General features: G+C 43.0%; 1 protein-coding gene across 1 annotated transcript; it reads right to left on the bottom strand.

Moving 5' to 3' along the window:
* Nucleotides 1-259: 259 nt before the first annotated feature.
* grm1b (glutamate receptor, metabotropic 1b) lies at nt 260-20,403 on the bottom strand. Its single transcript, XM_056426788.1, has 11 exons — nt 19,704-20,403; nt 17,313-17,562; nt 12,396-12,631; nt 12,127-12,141; nt 11,488-11,499; nt 7,068-7,314; nt 5,611-5,779; nt 5,045-5,171; nt 2,051-2,978; nt 622-1,059; nt 260-410 (listed from the first exon to the last, which is right to left on the bottom strand). Exons 1-11 carry the CDS (start codon nt 20,401-20,403, stop codon nt 260-262), a joined length of 3,273 nt encoding a protein of 1,090 aa, XP_056282763.1.
* Between the last annotated feature and the right edge of the window lie 1,866 nt (nt 20,404-22,269).

Here is a 22,269-nt window from a genome sequence, read left to right as displayed (position 1 = left end):
AACAAATCTATTGTGCATCCTAAAAGCTTACGTTAGCATGTACATATACGTTTGTAATAATGTAACTTCCGCTATTGTAGACGACATCTAAACTCATTTTAAAATGCCGCGCCTTGTCTTTCACCCTTATCATATATAACAGCTATCAATTATAGCGTGAGAAATGACCTGACAGACCTCAGAATGACGTGTCTCTCATACTACATCAGCATTTAGCACATATCATTAGAAACTTGAAGGTACAGTTCTGGTAATACCCTCACAGAGTTGAGGAGCTTTGCTTGTAGTCTCTGAGGATGGCGGCGGCGTACGTCGACTCGGAAAGCGGTGAATTGGGAAAGGGGCTCGCTGGAGGAGCGGCGCAATCTCGGAAAGGGGACGGAGGCATCAAAGCCAGAGAACCCTCCGACCTGCGACGCTTAACGTGACCCTGACCGACCTCTCCTCCGACCTCCGGTGGGCTCGCTAGATGTACTGTTGTGATGTAGCCGAGAAGGCCAACTCATCCCATCCATCCCTCCCCCTCCCCCGGGGACGGGCGCTCGAACGGGTCCAGGTCTTGCTGGATGAGGCGGGCCTGGCGGCATACGCATTGCTGCCCCGCCTCGGCCGCTGGCTAACCACACTACGGGTCGTAACCGCTGGCAACTGAGCCTCACCGCCTCCTCCCGCAGGCGGTCCACAGCGACACGTTGGGGGATGATGCAATTGGGCCGAAGACGCTGAGGCGCGTAGAGCTCCACCTCCTCCACGGCTCTCATCAGTCCGCCGCAGGCAGGGATTTGCCCGTACGGCATCATGGGGGGAGTGCTGGGGGGATTGTATCCGATCAGGTCGCTCTCGTCCTCCTCGGTCACATTGTACAAGGTCTTAGTGCTGAGGTCTGAGAAGTCCAGGGCTCTGTTTTGGTAGGAGCTGGTTCTGGGTTTGATGACGGCCATCTGATTGGAACCTGCTTCTTGTCTCTTCACATGCACTGACAGTCTGTGCCATGTGTGATCCCCTTTTGGAGGATGTCTTGCACCTGGTTCAGACCATGACACAGACTTCCCATTAGAACTACGAACAGAATAAAGACGGCCGTTACTTCACCGGGAACCCACACAAAGTGGAGACACAAAAAAAGCAATTTCGGTTCACGGCAGAAAGAATTATCTCGTGGTTAAAAATGTGAATGGTGTTGTGCGTAATATTCCAGGGTATCGGCCGGTTTTAGAAGTTGTAAAAAGCTCGGAAGCACATTGTGTTGATTATATTCATGACTTTAATTAACTTATTCATAAGGTGTTTTTAAAAATAGATTGAAAGAATTGGAGGGAAATTCATCTGGTTGTCAATGTTTTCTATGACGGAGGTATATGCTCCTGTGTAAGCTGGGTTGTGTTGACTTGAGTCTTAGTCTGCGACTAAAGTTTTGGTTTTATTCATGCTGTGATTTTGTTTTTTTGTCTTTTTATATCGTCTGTCTCTGTTTTATGTTGTATTATCTGAAACTTTGTGTGACGTACTACTGCTGCTGTCTTGGCCAGGACACTCTTGTAAAGGAGATTTTTAATCTCAATGAGGCATTTCCTGGTTAAATAAATGTAAAATAAAAAATAAAATAATATTTCATCTAATTCATCCATCCGTTATGTCATTGGGAAATATTTCTATATATTACTGGAAAACACCACCAAAAAAATGATATTGCTATTTCTTTCTCTTTGATGCTTTGGCTGAAATGCATTTAATTATATGTGATAACAAAAAGGTTTAAAAAAATGTCTTGCATGATATTTGGTGAGCCCTGCAGTAACCCCGTAATCTGTATCAGTAACCCCACTTCCTGTCGCACACAGAGATGCTTGTTTTACTTTACACCATCAGTCCAAAGGTTAAAATGTCTGTGTGAATTGAGCACTGACCTACATCCGTCACACTTTACCACAGGTGTCCCTGTGAATGTAAATACAGGAAGACACCGGGACCCTTTGAGAGGGAATTGCAGTAACACCCGCATCCCCGAGGTTCCTCAGGAGCACGACTCAGACTCAATTAACGAACCTACCTGCCGTTTCCAGGCTTCTTCTTCCTCCGGAACATGTCGAGCAGGCCGTTGCCCCGGTAGGCCATCTTGCCGTCGCCGACGTGCATGCGCACCGCGTCCGACGTGATGAACGCGCTGCGCACGTTCCGCTCGGGTTTGGCGATGATGATGTACACCTTCGGGGTGAACATGCAGCCCAAAGCCACCGTCACGCTGAGGCTCACGGAGAACGACGTGGTGATGATCTTGTAGTTGCTGCCGAAGTAGATGGGCACAAACGCCAGCCAGATGATGCACGTGGTGTACATGGTGAAGGCGATGTACTTGGCCTCGTTGAAATTCGCCGGGACGTTGCGGGTCTTGAAGGCGTAGTAAGTGCAGCTCATGATCAGCAGGCCGTTGTAGCCCAGAGGGGCCACGATGCCCACGTTGCTGGTGTTGCAGATGAGGAAGACCTCTTTGATGCTGGGGTAGGATTTGATGGGTTCGGGAGGCTCCATGACGATGAGGGTCACCTCCAAGGAGAGCTGGGCGCTGATCAGGATGGAGGCGATGACCAATTGAGCCCAAGCGCTCATGAACCGTGGCTTCCTGGTGCAAATCTTCTTCTTGCTGCCCGCCAGAATGCGGGCGATGCGGTTGGTTTTGGTGGCCAGGGCGGAGTAGCACATGGCGGCCGAGAGTCCGACGAGCAGCCTCTGGAGGTAGCAGGAGACCACGGTGGGCCGGGCGATGAGGGTGAAAGGACACAGGTAGCCCAGGAAGATCCCCGCGAGGATGATGTAGCAGAGCTCGCGGCTGGAGGATTTGACCACGGGCGTGTCGCGGAACAAGACGAAGATGAAGGCGACAAAAGACGTGACCAGGATGCCCAGGCAGGACAAAACCACCTGGATGACGGACTCTGGATTGCTCCACTCCAGGTAGCGTATGGGGATTGGCTCGCAGTCTGAAGAGGGTAAAAAAAACAACGTGAAGATGTCATACACACAGCCAAAATACACGAAAATCAGCTCATTAAACTTTAAACTCTCTAGCATAGCTTGGTGGTTAGATTTTCTGATTCTACGGGTTTTTTTTTATGGGCGTCATAGTAAAAAACGTATGAAAAATTAATCAGATGCATTTTAGCCGGAGAAAATACAGTAAGTGTCAAAGTAGGTTTTTAGCTCAACTATAAATAAACCCCCTTTCTACTCAGCCGTGGCCGGGCTGGGCTGCAGCCAGCAGAGGGCGGGGCCAATGCGGCAGGACAAAGTAAATCACTGCGTTCGTCTCGAATCCAAAATAAGATCACATTTCTGCTTCACGTTTCAGGACACACTTTTCAATATCTAATTGATGGTGTTTTGTTTATTTATTGGAGGGCGGCAGCAGGGTTGGGGGTTGAAGAATAATTGTTGTCATCCCTGAGCGCCACATTTCATTGTTTATGTCGGTACCTAAAGGTCTTGTCGTATAAAAAAAAAAGATATAAATTTATAGATATGTCTTTTATGATACACTTATTTCTAAGCTGTTCAAACTCAGCTTTCTCAAATTATAGCGCACATCTTTTCAGTCGGATGCCTGGATAAAGAATTTGATATACACTACCGTTCAAAAGTTTGGGGTCATCCAGACAATTTCGTGTCTTCCATGAAAACTCACTTTTATCTATCAAATGAATTGAAAATTGAATAGAAAATATAGTCAAGACATTGACAAGGTTAGAAATAATGATTAATATTTGAAGTATTAATTTTGTTCTTCAAACTCAAAGGAAGGCCAGTTGTATAGCTTATATCACCAGCATAACTGTTTTCAGCTGTGCTAACATAATTGCACAAGGGTTTTCTAATCAGACTTTAGTCTTCTAAGGCGATTAGCAAACACAATGTACCATTAGAACACTGGAGTGATAGTTGATGGAAATGGGCCTCTATACACCTCTGGAGATATTTCATTAGAAACCAGACGTTTCCACCCAGAATAGTCATTTACCACATTAACAATGTATAGTGTGTATTTTTGATTAATGTTATCTTTATTAAAAAAACAGTGCTTTTCTTTGAAAAATAAAGACATTTCTAAGTGACCCCAAACTTTTGAACGGTAGTGTATATATATATATATATATATATATATATATATATATTAAACAGCATGGAAGCAGATGATCCTATTAAGAAAGTGTCTCGTCTTTGAACAGCACAGAAGGCTTTTGGAAAGTGGGCCAGAAGAAGAGTGGTAAGTGAAGTAGGGCTGCTGTCGGATAAGATGGTGAAGATGATGAATGGCTCTCATGTGTCATGGGAAAGCAAAGAAAATAGGACAGAACAGGTTTATGAACAAATCTTTGCAGGACAATCTGTACGGAGTACAGGTGTGAGCAGCAGGGGAGTAAAGTTAGAGGAAGTTAACTTTCTACAGAGCTTCTGATAAGAATCTCCTCTCGTCTCTGAAAGCATCCATCATGGCCACTGACGTGACCTTATTATTTGTCTTGGATGGATTTAGCAGAGAAATACAATTTATTTGTGATTTAAAGCAACAGTTGGACATTTTGGGAAAATACGTTTATTCGATTCAGTGGCGATAGATGAGAAGATTGAAGCCACGATCATATCTGTAAATATTAAGCTCCATCTGATTAGCTTAGCTTAGCATAACAAATCTCATTTGTTTAATTTGTAGAGAAAATGGAGAAAAGAATTTTGAGAAAAATCTATGAGAAAACCACAAATTTATGTTTTTAGCACTGCGGTTATTGTACAAATTAAACATACAAGCATAAGATGTTATGGGGGTCTTAATACTAAGCCATTCTAACGAGCCGCTTGCTATTGCCTTGTATTTAACAAACAGATATGAAGGCGGTATCAATGATCTCATCTTACTCTTGGAGAAAAAAACAAATATGCATATTTTCCAAAATGTCAAACTCTAAAAGAAAACCAGTTCCGGCTCCGGCGCTCGGAGCAGGTGAGAGTTTCCAGCGGTCGGTAAATGGCGAGCGAGGAGTGAGAGTCCTACCGTGCAGTTCCTCGTCCGGCCACCAGCCGAGCTCGCAGGCCTGGCAGGTGAACTCGTCCTGGACGAACTCGTTGTCCTTGCAGGCGGTGCAGATCCAGCAGCAGCTCACTTCTCCCTTCCTGATCACCTTGGCAACGAAAAAGTGAGAAACCTTTTCACAAGTGCACATCTGGACACATCTGGAAGGGTTCATAATAACTGTTGAGTTGCTCTCAATTAGATCATTTAACCCGTTTCTATTTCTAGGAAAGAGCTGCAGATGATCTGGACAAAACAAACAAACATTAATTTGCATCTCATTCATATTTAAAGCTGTAGACTTGATGATTAAAACACTTAATGACCCGGGAACGTGTTTAATGATTATTAGTTATTCACGGAACATTTCTAACGCCATTATAACCAAAAAGGATGAACACCAGCCCGTGTGTTTGTTCACAACCTGGCAACCCAGCATCCGTTCTCAAGGATGGCTTAATACTGATGAGATGAGAGAATCTCTAAGAGAATTTTAGTCTGAATATTTAAAGACCAGTGAGTCCAAAGACTGAAAGACTGAGGCTGACCTTGATCTCTCCTCTGTTGCAGGGCTCACTGCAGACGGAGCGCACCATGTCGCTGCGGTTCATCTGCATCATGTCGTCGTTCAGACTGAGCACACCCTCGTGCCAGGAGCCAATGTTGATGTAGTCGTAAACACTCGGCTCCACGCGCTGGAAGTTCATAATCTCGTACCTGACGGCGGATCGAAAAGCCGAGAGTTAACAAGGTTCCACCGGCGCTGAATCGATTCTTTAAGGGGGAACAACGGCAGTTTTACGGCCACTTAAGCACACAAACAGCACGTCGTATCAGCAGGAGGCCAGACAGGCTCTTCATCAATACTCGTCTCTGGGGTATCATTTCACCAGCTGCTGGGATGTCTTTCATAACTTCCTCTCTGGATTGCAATAAAAAATCCCCACTGGGTTCTCAAAACACGACCGGACTCACCCGACGATGCCGTTTCAGATGCTCGCCGTTGAAAAATAGCGACTGAAACTATTGCTCCGTGTGTTCAAAAACAAACAGGGTTATTGTTTGGAGTGCAGTGTGTGTATCACTGAGGTGCCAGACAGTTTGCTTTTCTCATTACAATAAGGACATTACTCTGCATATGCAAGCGTTCCCTGATTTGACGAACTGGAAGCCAGCTTTCAAATTATTTAGTCAATGTTTTTTCTCGGTGTCAACTGGAGTCATTCCAGCATCATCTGCCCTTGAAAGGTTATTTGGGATGCTGTCTAATACATTTTGGGATGTATATTCACATTTGACTTATTTTTTTAGTCATTTTAGAGAAGAAAACATCTTAGTATTCCAATTTGCTAACGATTTAATCGAAGAAAACACTGCAAAATAAATTGACACCAAATAATAAAATATTTACATAATAAAACATTTGCAAAATAAAACATTTCGTTCAGACAGTACAGACTCTACAGAGTGTATTAGTCCTCAAGTCTTCATCCACGGAGATAGAAAAAATCAGCATCTAGCAACTCAAATCTCAGTAAAGCTTATTACTAGAGATAACAGATGTACATGTTTTTATTGCTTATTTCCTTTTCTGATTCTGAACGTTGTTTGATTATTTAAATGAAACAAAATGTTCGTGACATTTAAACCATTCTGAGATGGGCTATTCTGCATTTACTTTGTGTAATTTAAAGTTTAACGAACAAAAAGTAAAAGTGCGCTGGCCCTTTAAAGCTTAAAGGGCCAGTGTGTAGGCTTACGCTGTAACATGAAGCGTGTCGCAGAACTACGGTGACAAAATGTGAATGGCCCTATATCTAGAGTCAGTGTTTGATTTGTCCATTCTGGGCTTCTGTAGAAACGAGAAGAGTACCAGCTGTGTTTGTATGAATAGAAATGTCTCAGTCTAAGGTAACGAATAACATATATTTCTTATTTTATTTTTGGCCCAATCTTCCACAACTGAGTATTTTCTGGAGGTATACGTAAAGAAAGCGCGTTTTACCTCCCGGGCGAGTCGCCGTTCTCGTCAAACCATATGTCCTCTCCGGAAACGCCCGCGAAGGACGTCTTGAGAAGGAAGTCCAGCAGGTGGCTGCCGTCGACGGGCTTCATGTCGTCACAGAGGCCCACGTGACCCGGGCAGAGCACGGTGTGCATGTCGTGCAGCCCGTGGGCCATGGCGTAGATGGCGTTGATGACGAAGCCCATCTTGCTGTCCTGGACGTAGTGGTCCTCCAGACTCTCGTAACCTGCCCCCCAACACATTGACACACGGTGAAGGACTCGTCGTCCAGGGCGGGGGAGGAGCTTCGCCGCTGCTATGCTAGTTCCTACTGTTCAGGTGTGTGTAGCGTGGTGTCACATATTACAAAGGAGTGATAGGGTGCTCACAGACACGTTCCTCTGCAGGCGGCGAACTATACGCGACTCTTCGGCTCAGTGGGAGACGTGCTTTAAAACAACTGCAAAGCCTCAGAGAAACGTCTTCAAAGAAAACCTTGTTACCATGGCGACTCGATTCGTTTGCCGCATTCCTGAGTCGAGCTTCAATTGGAGTTGGTCTGAAATATACACAACCGTTCAAAAGTTTGGGGTCACTTAGAAATGTCCTTATTTTTTCGAAGAAAAGCACTGATTTTTCAATGAATATAACATTAAATGAATCATAAATACACTATATACATAGTTCATGTGGTAAATTACTATTCTCTGGTTGTTAATGAAATCTCTACATGTGTGTATAGAGGCCCATCTCCAGTGTTCTAGTGGTACATTGTGTTATCGCCTTAGAAGACTAACGGAGGGGTAGAAAACCCTTAAAAAACCTTTTGATGTGAGCGCAGCTGAAAACAGTTACGCTGGTGAGAGGAGCTATAAAACTGGCCTTCCTTTGAGCTACAAGTTTGAAGAACAAAATGAATATTTCAAATAAGAATCATTATTTATAACCTTGTTCATGTCTTGACTATATTTTCTATTCATTTGATAAATAAAAGTGTGAGTTTTCATGGAAAACACGAAATTGTCTGTGTGACCCCAAACTTTTAACGGTCGTTCTTATTATTCCTCCTCAGATAAAAAAAACCAACAACAACTCGATGAGCGAAGGACACAAACAGTGTGTGAAGTTCAAACACACCCTATCAGTTCAGTGTAAAGCAAGCTGGAAGCAGAGTGAGCGGGCTGGTAGTCAACTTAGTGTTAATTCAAAGAGCTGCATCATGCACTCAATATGTTTTGGTGAAACAGAGGAACAGGTGCTTTTCTTTCTTTTTTACCTTTTCCGCCATCTTTTGCCAGAGCGCAGGAAAGTCTTGTCAAATCATCCCTTTATATATAAGGCAACGACTTCTTAAATCTGTCTTTCTTCTAAATAATTGCAGTCGAACCCTCGTATAATTTAGTGTAATCCACATTTTTTACAAAAGGTTCACGCTGGTGAAGCACATTTTCAAATCTCTATGCTATAACCAGACTATGAATGAAGTGATGCTCTTGTTAGCTTCTCTGTCCCCTGAATCCCAAACTCCCCGGTTCATATTTAATGAAAAGTGAGCAGAGTGTGATGTAAATACTGATAACATAATCTCTTAATACAGCTGGTGACTTGAATTCACCCTACAAGGGAATATATAAGATTAGGTGTTCATTGTGACTACGGTTTAATATGTTTTAATGATAATGCATGAATACTTAAATATAAGTGACTGGAACTACATGAGGAAGATTCAGCCGTCTTCATAGCGGGTATATTACAGTTTTTTTCGTTTGCACAACACTGTGGATTCACAGCACTTTGTTCAAATGCTAACACACTGCTGTCAAAACTGTGAACCACACATTCAAAACAGAATACATTTCAGCATTGTGCCTTTCAAACACTGCTGATTGCAATTTCAGCTGAAAGGCTAAGCAGGTGTCTTGTTTTAGACTTGTTAGTGAACACACACACACACATATATCTATATATATATATATAGATATATATATATATATATATTACAGTATATATAGGGAGAGCTCAGAAAGACTCATTTTGGAAATGGAACAAGGAAGACGGGTTCGTGGAGGGAGAAGGGTGGCAGGGAGAGGGGGATGCGTGGAGGAAGACAAAGAGCTGTTATTTCAGATGAAATAAGGGCTACACTTATAGAGCATGTCGTGAACCATGGTCTCTCATTGAGAGAGGCAGGGTTGAGGGTGCAACAAAAGTGTTTGGTCACCACCCACATGACCAAATGTCTCTTTTGGAAGCCATGCGTGCCGGATGTGAGGACACGAGTCCAGAGGACTGCCAGGGATGGATAAGGCCCTCCAGAAGGTTCTTCCCCAGGTGCATGGCAAGAGAGAACATGAGATGTGATGTTGATGACAACATGTGGCCTGATGCTAGAGAGAGGCAGGATTAGCCCCTCAATTATTTGTTCGAATTACAGTATGTACTTTTAGTTTCTACCTTTTTTTTCTCATTACTGTAATTCCGTAAATTACTACAGACTATTGAAGCAAACTGCAAATTTTCATTTACCTTAAAGAATTGTTATGTTCTAAAAAATTTAATAAATCATGTGAAAGAATGTCACTCTTTTCTTTGAAGAACATATTACTGTCACGAATTCCCCACCTTCCTAGTTAAATTCATCCTGTTTACACGTTTAATTAACTCTCCTGTCATTCCAGATCTTGTCATCCTCACCTCGTTAGTCCCTCATTCCCTTCACCTGGTCCTCACGCCCTTCTCACCTGCCTCTGATCACTCCCTCGTTAGTCCCTCATTTCCTTCACCTGGTCCTCACGCCCTTCTCACCTGCAGCCCATCCCCTCATTAGTCCCTCACTATTTAGCTCCCTCACTTCCACTTGTCCTCTGCCAGATTGTCTTGTGTGTCACCGCCAAACCTTCCAGTGTTATTAGAGTTTATTCCTGACCTGCCTGTTACGACCCTGTTTGCCTGTTAACCTGACTCAAGATTTTGCCTGCCCCTTTTTTGGATTTGTTGCCCTGTTGGACTGACTACCTGGTTTTGACCCTGCCTGAAACATACAGTAAACTGCCTCCTCCTGCATTCCTGTGTTTGTTGTGCTTTTGGGTTCCAGTACCTGTAACCCTTACAATGACTTTGTTTGAAGTCACTGAAATTGTTCAAACTGTAAAGATGAAAAGTTAGTATTTTCTGTATTGGTGTTTGATGCAAGTGTTTTTACTCTCAGTGTGCTCTGAGTGACAGTGTGTGTTACCTCAGGGAGGGTTGTGGTGTTAAGTTTTGAATGAGTTTGCAGGTGATGTGAACTGGGTGGTTAGAGTTTTGCACATGTGACTCCAGTTGTGCCCACTGTCGTTTAGTAATTGAAAAAAACTGTAATGACCTTTTATTAGCTCTTCTACAATGTATTTTATATTCATTTGAAATAATAGGAGACAACACATTGTTGTTAAGTTACGTTTGTTTGCAGAATTTGAAAAAAAACTATTTCTGGAAGTTTTTTTTAAGGACTATAATTTATTGCTATTATAATTTTTGATGTATTTAATTGTTCTCTTGAGTTGAGGCTTAAATATCTTGATGTGTTTTTCTTAAATTATACGTATACTATTTTCCTTTTCTTCTAAGTAATACAAGTAAACAGAGTTTTAGAGTGTGCGCGTGAATGTGTTTGACAAACTGCCCGATGGTCAAAACGTGTGGACTATAAAGTTGTCCAAAAAAACATTTTAACTAAAGATGTTCTACTACATATCATAATATTGTGTTTAAAGTTTGCTCCGGCTTGGCAGAGATATCCTCATTTCTAGTTCCATAAAGTGTCGTTGTGAGAGACACACACACCAACATGTAGCTGTGTGACACGCCGTCAGGTTTCCCGAGTGTTTTTTTTTTTAATCGAGTGACTGCTGGGAAAAGGAGCCCCTGTGCCGACTCAAGTCAGCCGGGTAGCAGCTGGGTGAGCGTCCAATGGGAACTGCTGCTGATGACCTAGTTTAAGGGCTCCTCGGCGGCGTGAGCTTCGGTCATGATGCCCACGATGTCACGGTGTCAGCATGCAGGCAGTTCTAGTCGGCCCCTCTGTCTAAATGTGAATAAAACTGCAATAAAATGCTTTAAAATAAGTGTTGCCTGTTAGAATATATGTATATACTAGTTCTGTGGCTCCATGCAACTCAAGCCGGATCAGCCAGTTATCTAACTCAAATGTTATTGGGCTGTTTTGTATGTTGGGAGTGGTTCGTAAGAGAAAAAACTCATTCAAACATCCCAATAGCTTCATATATTAGAGGTTTACTGAGATTAATAGTTTAGAGATGAATGAGTATAAACTGAATGATCACGTCATGTGATTAAAGCTTAATATCAGTCAACCTCTACGTATATGTGTTGCCAAAGTGAGGAGCATTTATGATTTCATTTAGAGGGATTCACTCACCGTCCTGGAGTTCTACGCCAAAGAAATCAATGAGAAAATCAATAAGAAAATAAAAAACAGAAGTATACAGGGCAGCAAGCAATAACTCTATCTCCACTTACGAGGCACAAATAAGTATTCTAATAACTTCTATCGGAGAATGACGCTGTGTGGGAATGAATGCGAGCTTGAGGTATGCGCATAATAAAGAAGAGGTTAAATTATTGTATAATATTGTGCAAACGCTGCAAAGGAACACATGATTAAAACGGCAGGAAGTGAGATGCAATGACAAAATCAAATTCTCTTGAAGGACCTCGAGAGCTGTCAACTGAAAAGGAATTTTTAAAAAAATTGTTTTTTTTGCCGCATGCATCATTTTATATTTACGTTTTTATCAATATGATGAATTTTAAAGAAGGTTTTTAGAAACACTTGAACAGCATCAGCCGGGTACATTGAGATTGAAAACGTAAATATATCTATATATGTATATATAAATTAAAAGTAAGGACATACTGCTCTGACAAAGACATGTCAGAGCAGTATGCAAAAATATGTGTTGGAAACATGCTTGTTGAGCATTGTTTCGAGGAAACCAAATACTTAAGCCGATGCAATAATTTTGTTCCTTCGTAAAAAGAAAATTAATCAATTTACCTAGATCATCATCCTCTGTGAAGCCCAGTGTCACAGAAATGAACAATATGAACACAAAAAAATATGCGTTATTGGTTCGACTTTGAGAGAAATCTCCCCCCCTGGCAGTCTAATTCATAATTTGAGAACGTGTCCCGGTTTATGGGGCCTTTTGGCTTCGTCCACCGGGCTTTGCACACGTCACTACAGTTGAAAAAGACACGCCGGCGTGAAAAAAACAGAGACAAGGCAGGAAAACATCACGGCTGACGGGTTGTTTGCATATCTACCTGAGCAGTTCCGTGCATAGTTCAGGTTCTCCAGCGGGTGGCCCGGGATGCGGCACTGGAAGCGGTACTGCCAGAACTCGGGGAACCACGGGTTGCGGGTGTTGGAGCTGAGCTTGAGCTTCGGGAAGTAGTCGTCGAAGGAGGAGACCTCGTCGGACTGCAGCTTCACGGTGATGCCGCCCACGGCCTCGCGTTCGTATCCCTCCACCACCTCCACCCGGTCGGCCCAGCCGTCGCTGCGGGGAGAGAAACACGCCTGAAATAATCCCGTCTGTGCCACATTTATTTACACTACACACGTACACACACTTTGCATTTTGCACACTGTCTATATTTGGTGTTTTTATATTTAGTTTAATTGTCATTAGTATTGTGTATTGTGTATGCATATATGTTGTATATATACATATATATTTTATTTTATATTTTGCTTTGTATGCTTCTATATCTTTCATCCCTGTTTTTATATATATTTTTTATTTTTTTATTCATGTGTGTTTGGTTTATTGGTGCTGCTACTGCTACGACAAATTACCCCTTGGGGATTAATAAAGTATATATCTATCTATCTATCTATTCGAGTCACAGGGATAAACTTTTCCGGAGAGAAGAAACGGATGACCTCAGAGGAATCCGGAAGGTCGTTCGCGGCATATCTTCTGAAGGAATTTACTTTCAAAAGATTTTTCAAAACCATCACGTTAGGAAGTGATGTCCTGTGAGTCCTTTGCGTTATGATGTGGACCAACATTTTAAGTCTTATTATATTACCTGTCATTTTTTAGAATGCTTTTACTTTCTATTATTCAGTTATTTCTGTTATTGCCCAATTTTTTTAATTGATATGATATTCCTTTATTCGTCCCACAATTGACTACTGTACTGAGCTTTGTAAGACTGTCTGTGATAAGGCAAATAGAAATAAACTTGACTTACTTAACTTAGTTACTTCCTAACTTAATTTATCTTTTCATTTACAGTAACTTTTTTTTATTACAAAATGTAGTTGTTGTTGTTTGTTTCCACCATCCCGGAATCAATAAATAATCCTTTTTTCTATTAACCAACTCAACATATTCTGATCTAGATGGTTTGAGGCTTCTGGAAAACTCCCTCAGTAAATATGAATATGTGGATAATGACCTTTGGTTTTTTTTAGAGGTCACTGGGCTCTGTGACTCAAATGAGGCACAAACGGGTCTTGCAAATGAAGGATTGAGGTTAATATTGTCCGAGAGGTGTGTAAGATTTTTGGTTTCACATGGATTTTTAAAACCTGTTATATGAAATAAGATTGTATAAAAATGCGTAATTGTCAAGAATAACAGTTTCTGAAAGGTTTGATGTTTGGGGTTCAGAGAGGCTAAACCCTAATAATCCTCACTGTTAACCTCGTTAACATGTTTGCCATCCTAAACATCTGTTTGTTGATATTCATATTTCTGCTCTTTCATATTTGCACTCGCTCCAGCTTTGCCCGGCGACCGCTGAACAACAAGATGAACAGAGTTGCATCCATTTCATTTGAAGTCAGATTTTCTGAAATCTTCAGGCAAATTTCCAAAGAAAAATTGAAGAAAAGTTTTTTTTGTATCTGACAAAAAAAACGGAAAACAGTGGTTTCATGAAGCCGGTGAAACTCCAGGAGTCGTGACAGTGTTTGTGTTTGAAGCTGCACGCGGCCTCGCTAACGACCCTCTGACCTCGTTTCCCTATCGGCCTCCTCGCTGCTCACTCGCCAAGGAAAAATCAAAGCGTCTCCCCACTCCACAGACACGTCACAAGTCCGGTGAGAACTCTCAGCTCAGTGTAAAGCGGCTCAATCTGCCCAAGACACTGTGGGGTGATTCTTTTCTGTCCCACAGTCTTAGTTTGTATTCATACTTTTGTCATTTCTGCATTTAAACCGTTCACAAAAGATCCGGCGTATGAGATAAATGCGATGTTTGACATCATCCCCCCAAAAAACTCCCTTCATTTGAGTTGCGAGACGCATCTCAAGTGTTTCTGGATGAAATGCGTGATGTTTGAAAACTGAACTGAACAGCATCGTATTTCAAGTATGATTGGGCCCGAAAAAACAACTCCTGCCAACACACTGACGAATAATAAATAAATGTAAACACAATGATGCCACACTGATGGGCACAGAAAGCATCGTCACAGTGAGTGTGTGAGAATACTGATCATGCTGGCACCAAGCCAGCAGAGTTATCTCAAAAGCTGTTTTTTTTCAAACACACACACACACATATTTGAGGCAAAACAACACATCTTTGTATTCATAACAGAATGCCTCTAAGATGAGGAATACTGCACAAAATATCAGTTTCCAGGCTCCAAAAAAACCACCATATTTGGCAAAAGGAACTCGTGAAGCCAACAGCACGTTTGGCTCGGGTTGGCACGCGATGAATAAACTGACAATGGCGGTCCGGTGTGGCCGTATGAGCGGTACCTGGCCATCTGCTTCTCAGCATCACACTCCCTGCAGCCCAACACCCTGACTGCCAGAAGCCTACGGCCCGTGACGTCAACGCACCTGCGTACGTCTCAGTCAGGAGAAATTATGGGGAAAGTATGAATTGCATTTTGTCAAATGAAGAAAGGACGACGATTTATGTTGAAAGAGAAACCGATCGGGAGTGAGCCGCGGGATCGTAAAACTGATCTATTCTTTGAAGTCGTTTCACTGGGGAAGGGGGAGGGGATGAAATGAGTTGTCTGTTGATGGAGATGTGTGGGGATCTGTTGGTGTGAGAGCACACGGCGAGAAGAGAAGACGAGGCGGCTGACGACCAGCTCCTCGGGCGCCGTCCACTTCCTGCGTCGCTCCAAAAAAAGACTGTTTCAGTGAAGTCTCCTTGACCCAGAACACAAAGCAACTCACACCAGACTTTAAAGAGCAGAGCAGATTCAAGAGGAAGGGTTTGAACTCTCTTTTTTCCACAAGCACATTTCATCATTTGTGAAGAGAACATTGCTTTTTCTCTTCTTCTTTTTTCTGACTTCCTCTCATCAGCCTTTCGTGATTAATGTAGACACGAATGAGGGGGGGGGCGTCTGCTGTTAGTACCGATACGAGCTTTGATGTCCGCTGCTCTCCGTTCCCCAGCTCATGCTGGAGGTGCTGTCCCATATTAGCCCATCCTGCCTGTGATCTGACAGGGAGAGGGGGGGGGGGATGCATTATTCATCACGGAGCCCGACTCGAAGCATCTCCGGCTTTCAGAGGAACTCTCCTCCCAGAAGGAGAAAAGAATATTTCGGTTTACATATGTGAACTTTGTGTGTACCACGCCTTCCTGAGCGGCGGGAAATATTTAATGGCATCCGGATTTGTCCTCATAGGATTATGGCGTCATTTTGTAAATCACTTCGAACTATCACTGCATGTTAAATTTGCGATTCATACACATATATATATATATATATATATACATATATATATTTATGCATATATATACATATATATACACACATATATATACATATCCATATATATACATATATATATGCATATATGCATATATATATATGCATATATATACATATATATATATATATATATATATATATATATATGTTCAAAACAAGCTCGAATGGATGCCATTGTTCTGGTTTCTTCCACCACCATTTTTTTTATCAAGCATGGAATCAATTATGTTCTCATCGAGATGGTTGGAAGAGTCTATGAGGCTTATAAAACATATATTTAGAACAGCAGTAAATGTTATTGTTGGTACATTTCAGTGAACCCTTCTATCTGTACGATGATGATGTAATCTTGAAACTAAAGGATCACAGGCAGATAGATGTTGGTGAGAAATCTAAACGATGTTGGTTTCACATGGATTTTCAAAAACCAGTGACATACATAGAAAAGTTTAGAGCAACAATAAAATCAACTCTCACAACTATCAGCAACTTGAGTTACAAGCTGATAACTCATGATCCTTTTTGGCCTGCGTATTGGTTTATTTATATTTTCATTCACGCTCTTCATATTTGTCGTACCACAGCTGCTGCTGCGTTACAATTTCACTCAAAATAAATAAAGCCACATCCCTCTTCTCTCCTTTGAAGTCAAATATTATGAAATATGTTTGCCGCAAACAGATCGTACAACGAGTCGTCTGCGTCTGACAAAAAGGAGGACAGTACAACGGCGTTGTGTTTGAAGCTCACTGACGAGCCTCCCACTGAGTCCTGCAGAAACCTCTGGCTCTGTTTCCCGTCGGCCTCCCGCCGAGCGCTCGCAAGAAGAAAACGTCCACGCACAAAACATTGTTTACAAAAACAATTTGTAATTCCGACACCTCGCAAATAAACCGCAGCAAAGAGACAAGCAGTGCATGCACGCATCGCGGTGGCATCGTTAACGATCGTTCCACGTCACGCTAGCTGCACAAGCGATATCGGGATGAAAGCTCGGACACCGGACCAGCGGCCGAAGAAGAACAAATAAATCAGCGTATCAACGCGGCTAACGGCGACTGCTATGTTCCCGGAGATACCAGCCATTACGCATTCCGTGTCTCCATCTGGTGGATGGATCGTGGTACTGCACACATCGTAGCGGCATCGTCCCTCAATGCTGCACGGAGCCGACCGGAGAGACCACGGGTTAGGTTTTTTTTAGACTGATTGGTCTTCATCATTGACCCTAGGGTCTTCATCATTGACCCTATATGGTCTTCATCATTGATCCTATGGTCTTCATCATTGACCCTAGGGTCTTCATCATTGCTGTTTCTGTTTAATTCTCTAAATGATAATTGTGTTGGATGAGTTTCCCATTAAAATGTTCTTAAAATACATTGTGTAGGTTTTTTTTTTTTTAAAGAAAGATCTTCATCCCCTAAGAAATGGACCAATCAGGAACTCCCGTGGAGGGAAAGAACGGCGAAAACCAACCTGCCAATGAGGACGAACTCTCCGGCCACGCCGAGCCGCCTCATGGCCATGAGCAGCCCTCGGACCGTCATGCCCTCGCAGAAGCAGACGACCACGCGGGCTTTGGGCAGGCGCTCGCGCAGCTTCCTCAGCAGCCGGTCGAAGTTGCGCTCGCCGGCGTTGCTGTAGATCTTGTCGGAGTGGGCGACGCAGATGCTGTCCTGCGAGGCCAGCTCCTTGAACACCTCCATCCCGCTCTCGCCGTAGTTACCTGGGGGAGGACATCATCCAGGGCCGTTTGTAGGATTCAAAGAAAGGGGCGGGGCTAAGCCCCAAGGGGAGCGGTATGTCTGATTATGTTTATTTTTTCGCAATTTTTTTGGGGGGGGGGGCCAGATATCCATTGTTGGAGACAGAATTTCAGGGTCATTGATGATATTTTATGCTCATGTAGACAATATCACTGAGATAAAGATGAACTAGTTAAATGTCAAATATGCCATTCAATAGTAAAACAATATAATTATAATATATATTATAATGCACATATGTAGCATGTTAGAGTTATAAATAATGTGTCCATATGAGAAACAAGTTTAATTTAATGACATCCACACAAAAAATGTTGACCAAAAATGCCAAATTCAAAGCTCCCCTAAAACAGGTCTAACGACCCCCTGACATCATCATTCAGGAGAGAATCGATAGGTTTCCTCTTCTTGTTTTTTTTTTACCGAAACAAGTGGAGGACCAACACGTCTCATTCTTTAGGTCTCAAGTGGTCCGTCGTGTCCCCGGAGCAGCTCAACTAGAACAAACCGTGTTTAAAGTGACCTCAACAGCAACGTCTGAGGATGAGGGGGAGCGCTCTTCATCATCAATAATGAAGCTCAAGAAGTGATTTACAGAAGCTTCAGTATTTGGGCTGAATTCTGTCCTCATTTATCAATTAAATGTGTTGCCAAACGCTCACAGGGATCTTGATCATGGTGAGTAAAGAAAGGGTTTGGCAGGTTTCACTTGGATTGTTTTCAGCTCTTAAGCGTCTCACATTGTGTTCTTGCTCAACACTGGGGGGGGGGGGGGAAGCAACGTTGTGTGGAAAGATCCCCCCCCCCACAACTGATAATTAAGAACAAACTAGAAAATCATATGCATGTTGCAACTAGGGATGGAACTATAGTAATTATGTCCTTATCATTTTTAATGTATTCATGTCAGAAAATACACAAACACATTTCCATCACAAGGTAAAAGCTTTACATTTCTGCAATTTCCGACATTTAAGATCCTAAAGAAAGAGAATTTGTGTCTGCTTTGCATGAAAAAATTACTCAAACTGTTCATCGGGAAATTAAATAATGGATGATTTGTTTTTAAGCTGCGGCTGCTGATACCAGGAGCAACAAAGTCAAACTGAGGATGAAGAGAAAAGAAAAGTCTGAATACAATTGGTCTCCGTGGACTTTGATGCATAATAAAAGACCTGAGTCGAAAACAAAAGAGCTCAGGGAACACCATTTTCTCTTTCATCCTCTATATAATTGAACCTCTATTCATGCAAATATCATGTAGATGAGCCACACGAACTTCCTGCAGCCACCTGCTGTTAAAACGTCACGTCAACAAATGTCACGCACGCAACCAATCAGATCACGGATTTAACCAAAAAGACTTCATTCATGCACTAAAAGCAGGAGCAGCTCTACATGTAACACGGAGGGAGACGGAGACATTACTACACCTCATCTTTACATCGCCAAAAGGTGTTTTCTGCTAAATTAATCATGAGAAAGTTAAATCAGCTCATTTAAAGGGCCAGCGACTGTACACCTGAAGTTCAGTCTATTCGTCAATGGGGTGTTAGTGATGTAAAAAACAATTGCATCATGTCAAAACCATGAGGGACAAAGTGGCTCCAGCGTTGCATCATGGGAGATGTGGGACGCCTGTGTTTCTGGAGCTTGAAACAGACTTAAAGTTATAGGATTCTTTCTTGTCTTTAAAAAAAAATCTGCCCTTTATGAGTCGCCCGACTTTAAGAGCCACATACCAAAACTAGAACGGGCACTCGGTAGAGCGCATACCTTCACATATCACAAGATTGGGCATTGAATTATGAACATGTTGGCATTAGTTGCATGCCAATTGGATATAAATTGACCGCGCTATGGTAAAAAGAAGATTTGGACCTTTTCGTGACATTGACCTTAACCTTTGACCCGATCGATCCCAAAATCTAATCAAATGGTCCCCGAATAATAACCAATCATCCCATCGAATTTCATGCAATTCGGTTTAATCCTTTTTGACTTATGCGAATAACACGCACGCACGCATACAAATAAACAGCGATCAAACAAAACATTACCTTCCGCATTTTCAATGCGAAGGTAATCAAAGGTGACTTACCCTCCGTGTGCACCGCGGACACGTAGGTCCAGTTGTACCGCTTGACGATGTCCAGCAGGGCCCGGGCCTGCAGCGTGTCCGAGGGCACCACCCTGAGGAAGTACTTGAACAGCGTCTTGTCGCTGAGGTCGATGCTGGTCGCCGAGAAGGCGATCTGCGGGATGTTGAACAGCTGCAGGAGGTTCTGGACTTGAATGGCGACCGAGCTGGAGCCGGGCCCGATGACCCCCGCGATGGACTTCTTGGTCGGCGGCGGCTGACTGGAGGGAACGCCCTCGATGCACCACCTGGAGCCGTCCTTGTCGTCCCGGATGCTGATGAGGGAGTCCCGGATGAACTCGATGCTCTGCTCCAGGGCCACCGACGAATGCCAGCAGGAGTCCCGGATCTCGCAGCCCAGGGTGATGTTGGGCAGCAGGTTGGGGTCCGAGTTAATCCGGTCCAAGGCGTGGAACATGGCCTCCACCCTCTGGATGCCGTACTGCTCGCGGACCGCTCCGCATTTCCTCTCCGCCACCTCGTCGGCCGACGGTTGGTGGTGAACGGAGAAGAGCGCCCCGATTATAATGTCCCCGTCCATCCTCGCCACCAGGCGGGAGGCGGAGTTGGGCACCGCCGACCTCTCGTACTTGCCTCGAGACGGCGGGAGCGCCTCGAGCAGTAAGATGCCGATGGCCGTCAGGTAAATCATATTCGACATTGTGCCACAGCTGCTGGGTGTAGAATCACGTCCACCTGAGCATCACGGAGGTCCATCAATCCACGTCGGGATGAAATGAACTCTTCAGATCGTCCACCTGAGAGAGAGAAGTGGAGCACGCCGTCCGTCACACGTGGAACTACATCCTGTCTATTAGCCTTCAAACACATTTAATGCTTTTCTTTATTATAAATACGACAGTAAACTGACTATCTTTGTGTTTCAGACTGCCAGACAAAACAAGTAATTTGAAAAGCTTTTTGTCTCTCCTTCGTTTTATTCCTATCCCCTGACACTTGCAACAAGGTTAAACACAAAGTCTAATTAATTCAGATTTAAAAAATAATCTATTCATATGCCACACACACACACACACACAAATAAATCTAAACATAAAGTCACAACACCTCCCTCCTCTTCTATCCCAATTATTGAGGACCTATTACACCACGTGGGGATCTAAAGGTTACATACATACAAATCTAAAGGTTACATACATACAAATTACATGAAAAAACATGAAAAAAAAGCAAAGTTATTGGAGTGCTGTTGCATTAAAGTATGCGTTGATCTACAGTGTGCAACCTAAAACATTTGCAATCAGCAGTGATCATACATGAGACTCTTGAAGGCCACTAAGTGATGGATCTGACAGGGAGAAAGTAACTCTACGGGTGTTGACTTCCAGCACCACGGACAGCTCCTGCATCCTTGATTCATTTTTAACCTGCGACTGTTTCCTCAACTTTTACCCCTGAACGCATCTCACAAGGACGCTGTGGATGCGCCTCCACCTGAAGACTATCCATCCCTGTCAGACAGCTGACGCCCCCCCACGTCCTCGGCATTTTCAACATCGTCACCTATGCGCGTGCATCCCAATTAAAGGGCGAAGCTTAATTAACAGGGCAGCCTGAGAAGACATATTCAGTATAAACTGTCTGTAATAAGGGGCATGACCTTACCTACCTGCACCAGGCAATCCGGGACGTACGCGGGTCTGTGTCTCCTCTGAAGCAGCCAGACTCTTCTGCCGAGAAAACACTGTGGGACTCTCTCTCTCTCGCTCCCCCCCCCCCTCTCTCTCTCTATCTCTCTCTCTGATCGTGAGGTGCCCCCTTTTCTTTCTCCTCTTCCTCACTGCATCTTGAAAGCGGGTCACCTTCACTGCAGTGCCCCTGATTTGGAGCCACAATTATTACACCTCAAGAGGATGTTTTAAGACAATGCAACACCGACTAATGGCATGTTTTTGGGAGGGAGGGGTGTTCAAGGAAGAGCCGGTCACCTGAAAAGCAGATATCTCTTCCATAAATCCAAGGTAGTTTAATCTCCTCGTGAAAAGTGTAAAGAGACTGGTCAAACTTCACGGAATTTGAACCAATGCGTCGTGGCTGTCAGTGACAGATGTGATGCGCTTGCAGTTCGCGCCGCTGCAGCCGTAAACGCCGCCGTGCTCTGATGCCACCATGTGGCCGATATTAGTTACTGCACCATGATTTTTTAATAAAAACTATATACGTCAATGGAAATAAATATTGTTGTTTGGTCAGCAAATAAAAAAATAAATAATAAGAAATCAAATAATAAAAAAAATACTGTTGTCGGTTTACATCGTATTCGTAATTTAAATAAATAAATAAAAGATAAATAATTTCCAACATAATTGGAGAAACAACAACAAAAGAATGGATGGAAATGTATACTTATATAAATGCATTTGTCTTCAGGGTTTTTTTCCAACATAATTTTGAGAATTATCTATTATTATTTCTTTAAAAAACATTTGTATCTCATCAAAAGTGCTAAAAGTAGATGTGGACAAAATATGCCTAGAAAAATGTAAACATATATATAAATATGGGA

This window comes from Pseudoliparis swirei, chromosome 11 (assembly GCF_029220125.1).
Source record: "Pseudoliparis swirei isolate HS2019 ecotype Mariana Trench chromosome 11, NWPU_hadal_v1, whole genome shotgun sequence".
Lineage (NCBI taxonomy): Eukaryota > Metazoa > Chordata > Actinopteri > Perciformes > Liparidae > Pseudoliparis > Pseudoliparis swirei.
Note: the sequence above shows the minus strand (reverse complement) of the source record. Positions and strands in the feature narration are given on the sequence as shown.

Excerpts from the sequence above, each read along its gene's own strand:
- grm1b (XM_056426788.1), bottom strand. The coding sequence starts at position 20,403 with ATGTCGAATATGATTTACCTGACGGCCATCGGCATCTTACTGCTCGAG. Across the intron at positions 12,632-17,312 it reads GAGTTCGTCCTCATTGGCAG|CGACGGCTGGGCCGACCGGG; the intron begins GTTGGTTTTCGC and ends CTCTCCCCGCAG. Across the intron at positions 2,979-5,044 it reads GCCGGACGAGGAACTGCACG|ACTGCGAGCCAATCCCCATA; the intron begins GTAGGACTCTCA and ends TACCCTCTTCAG.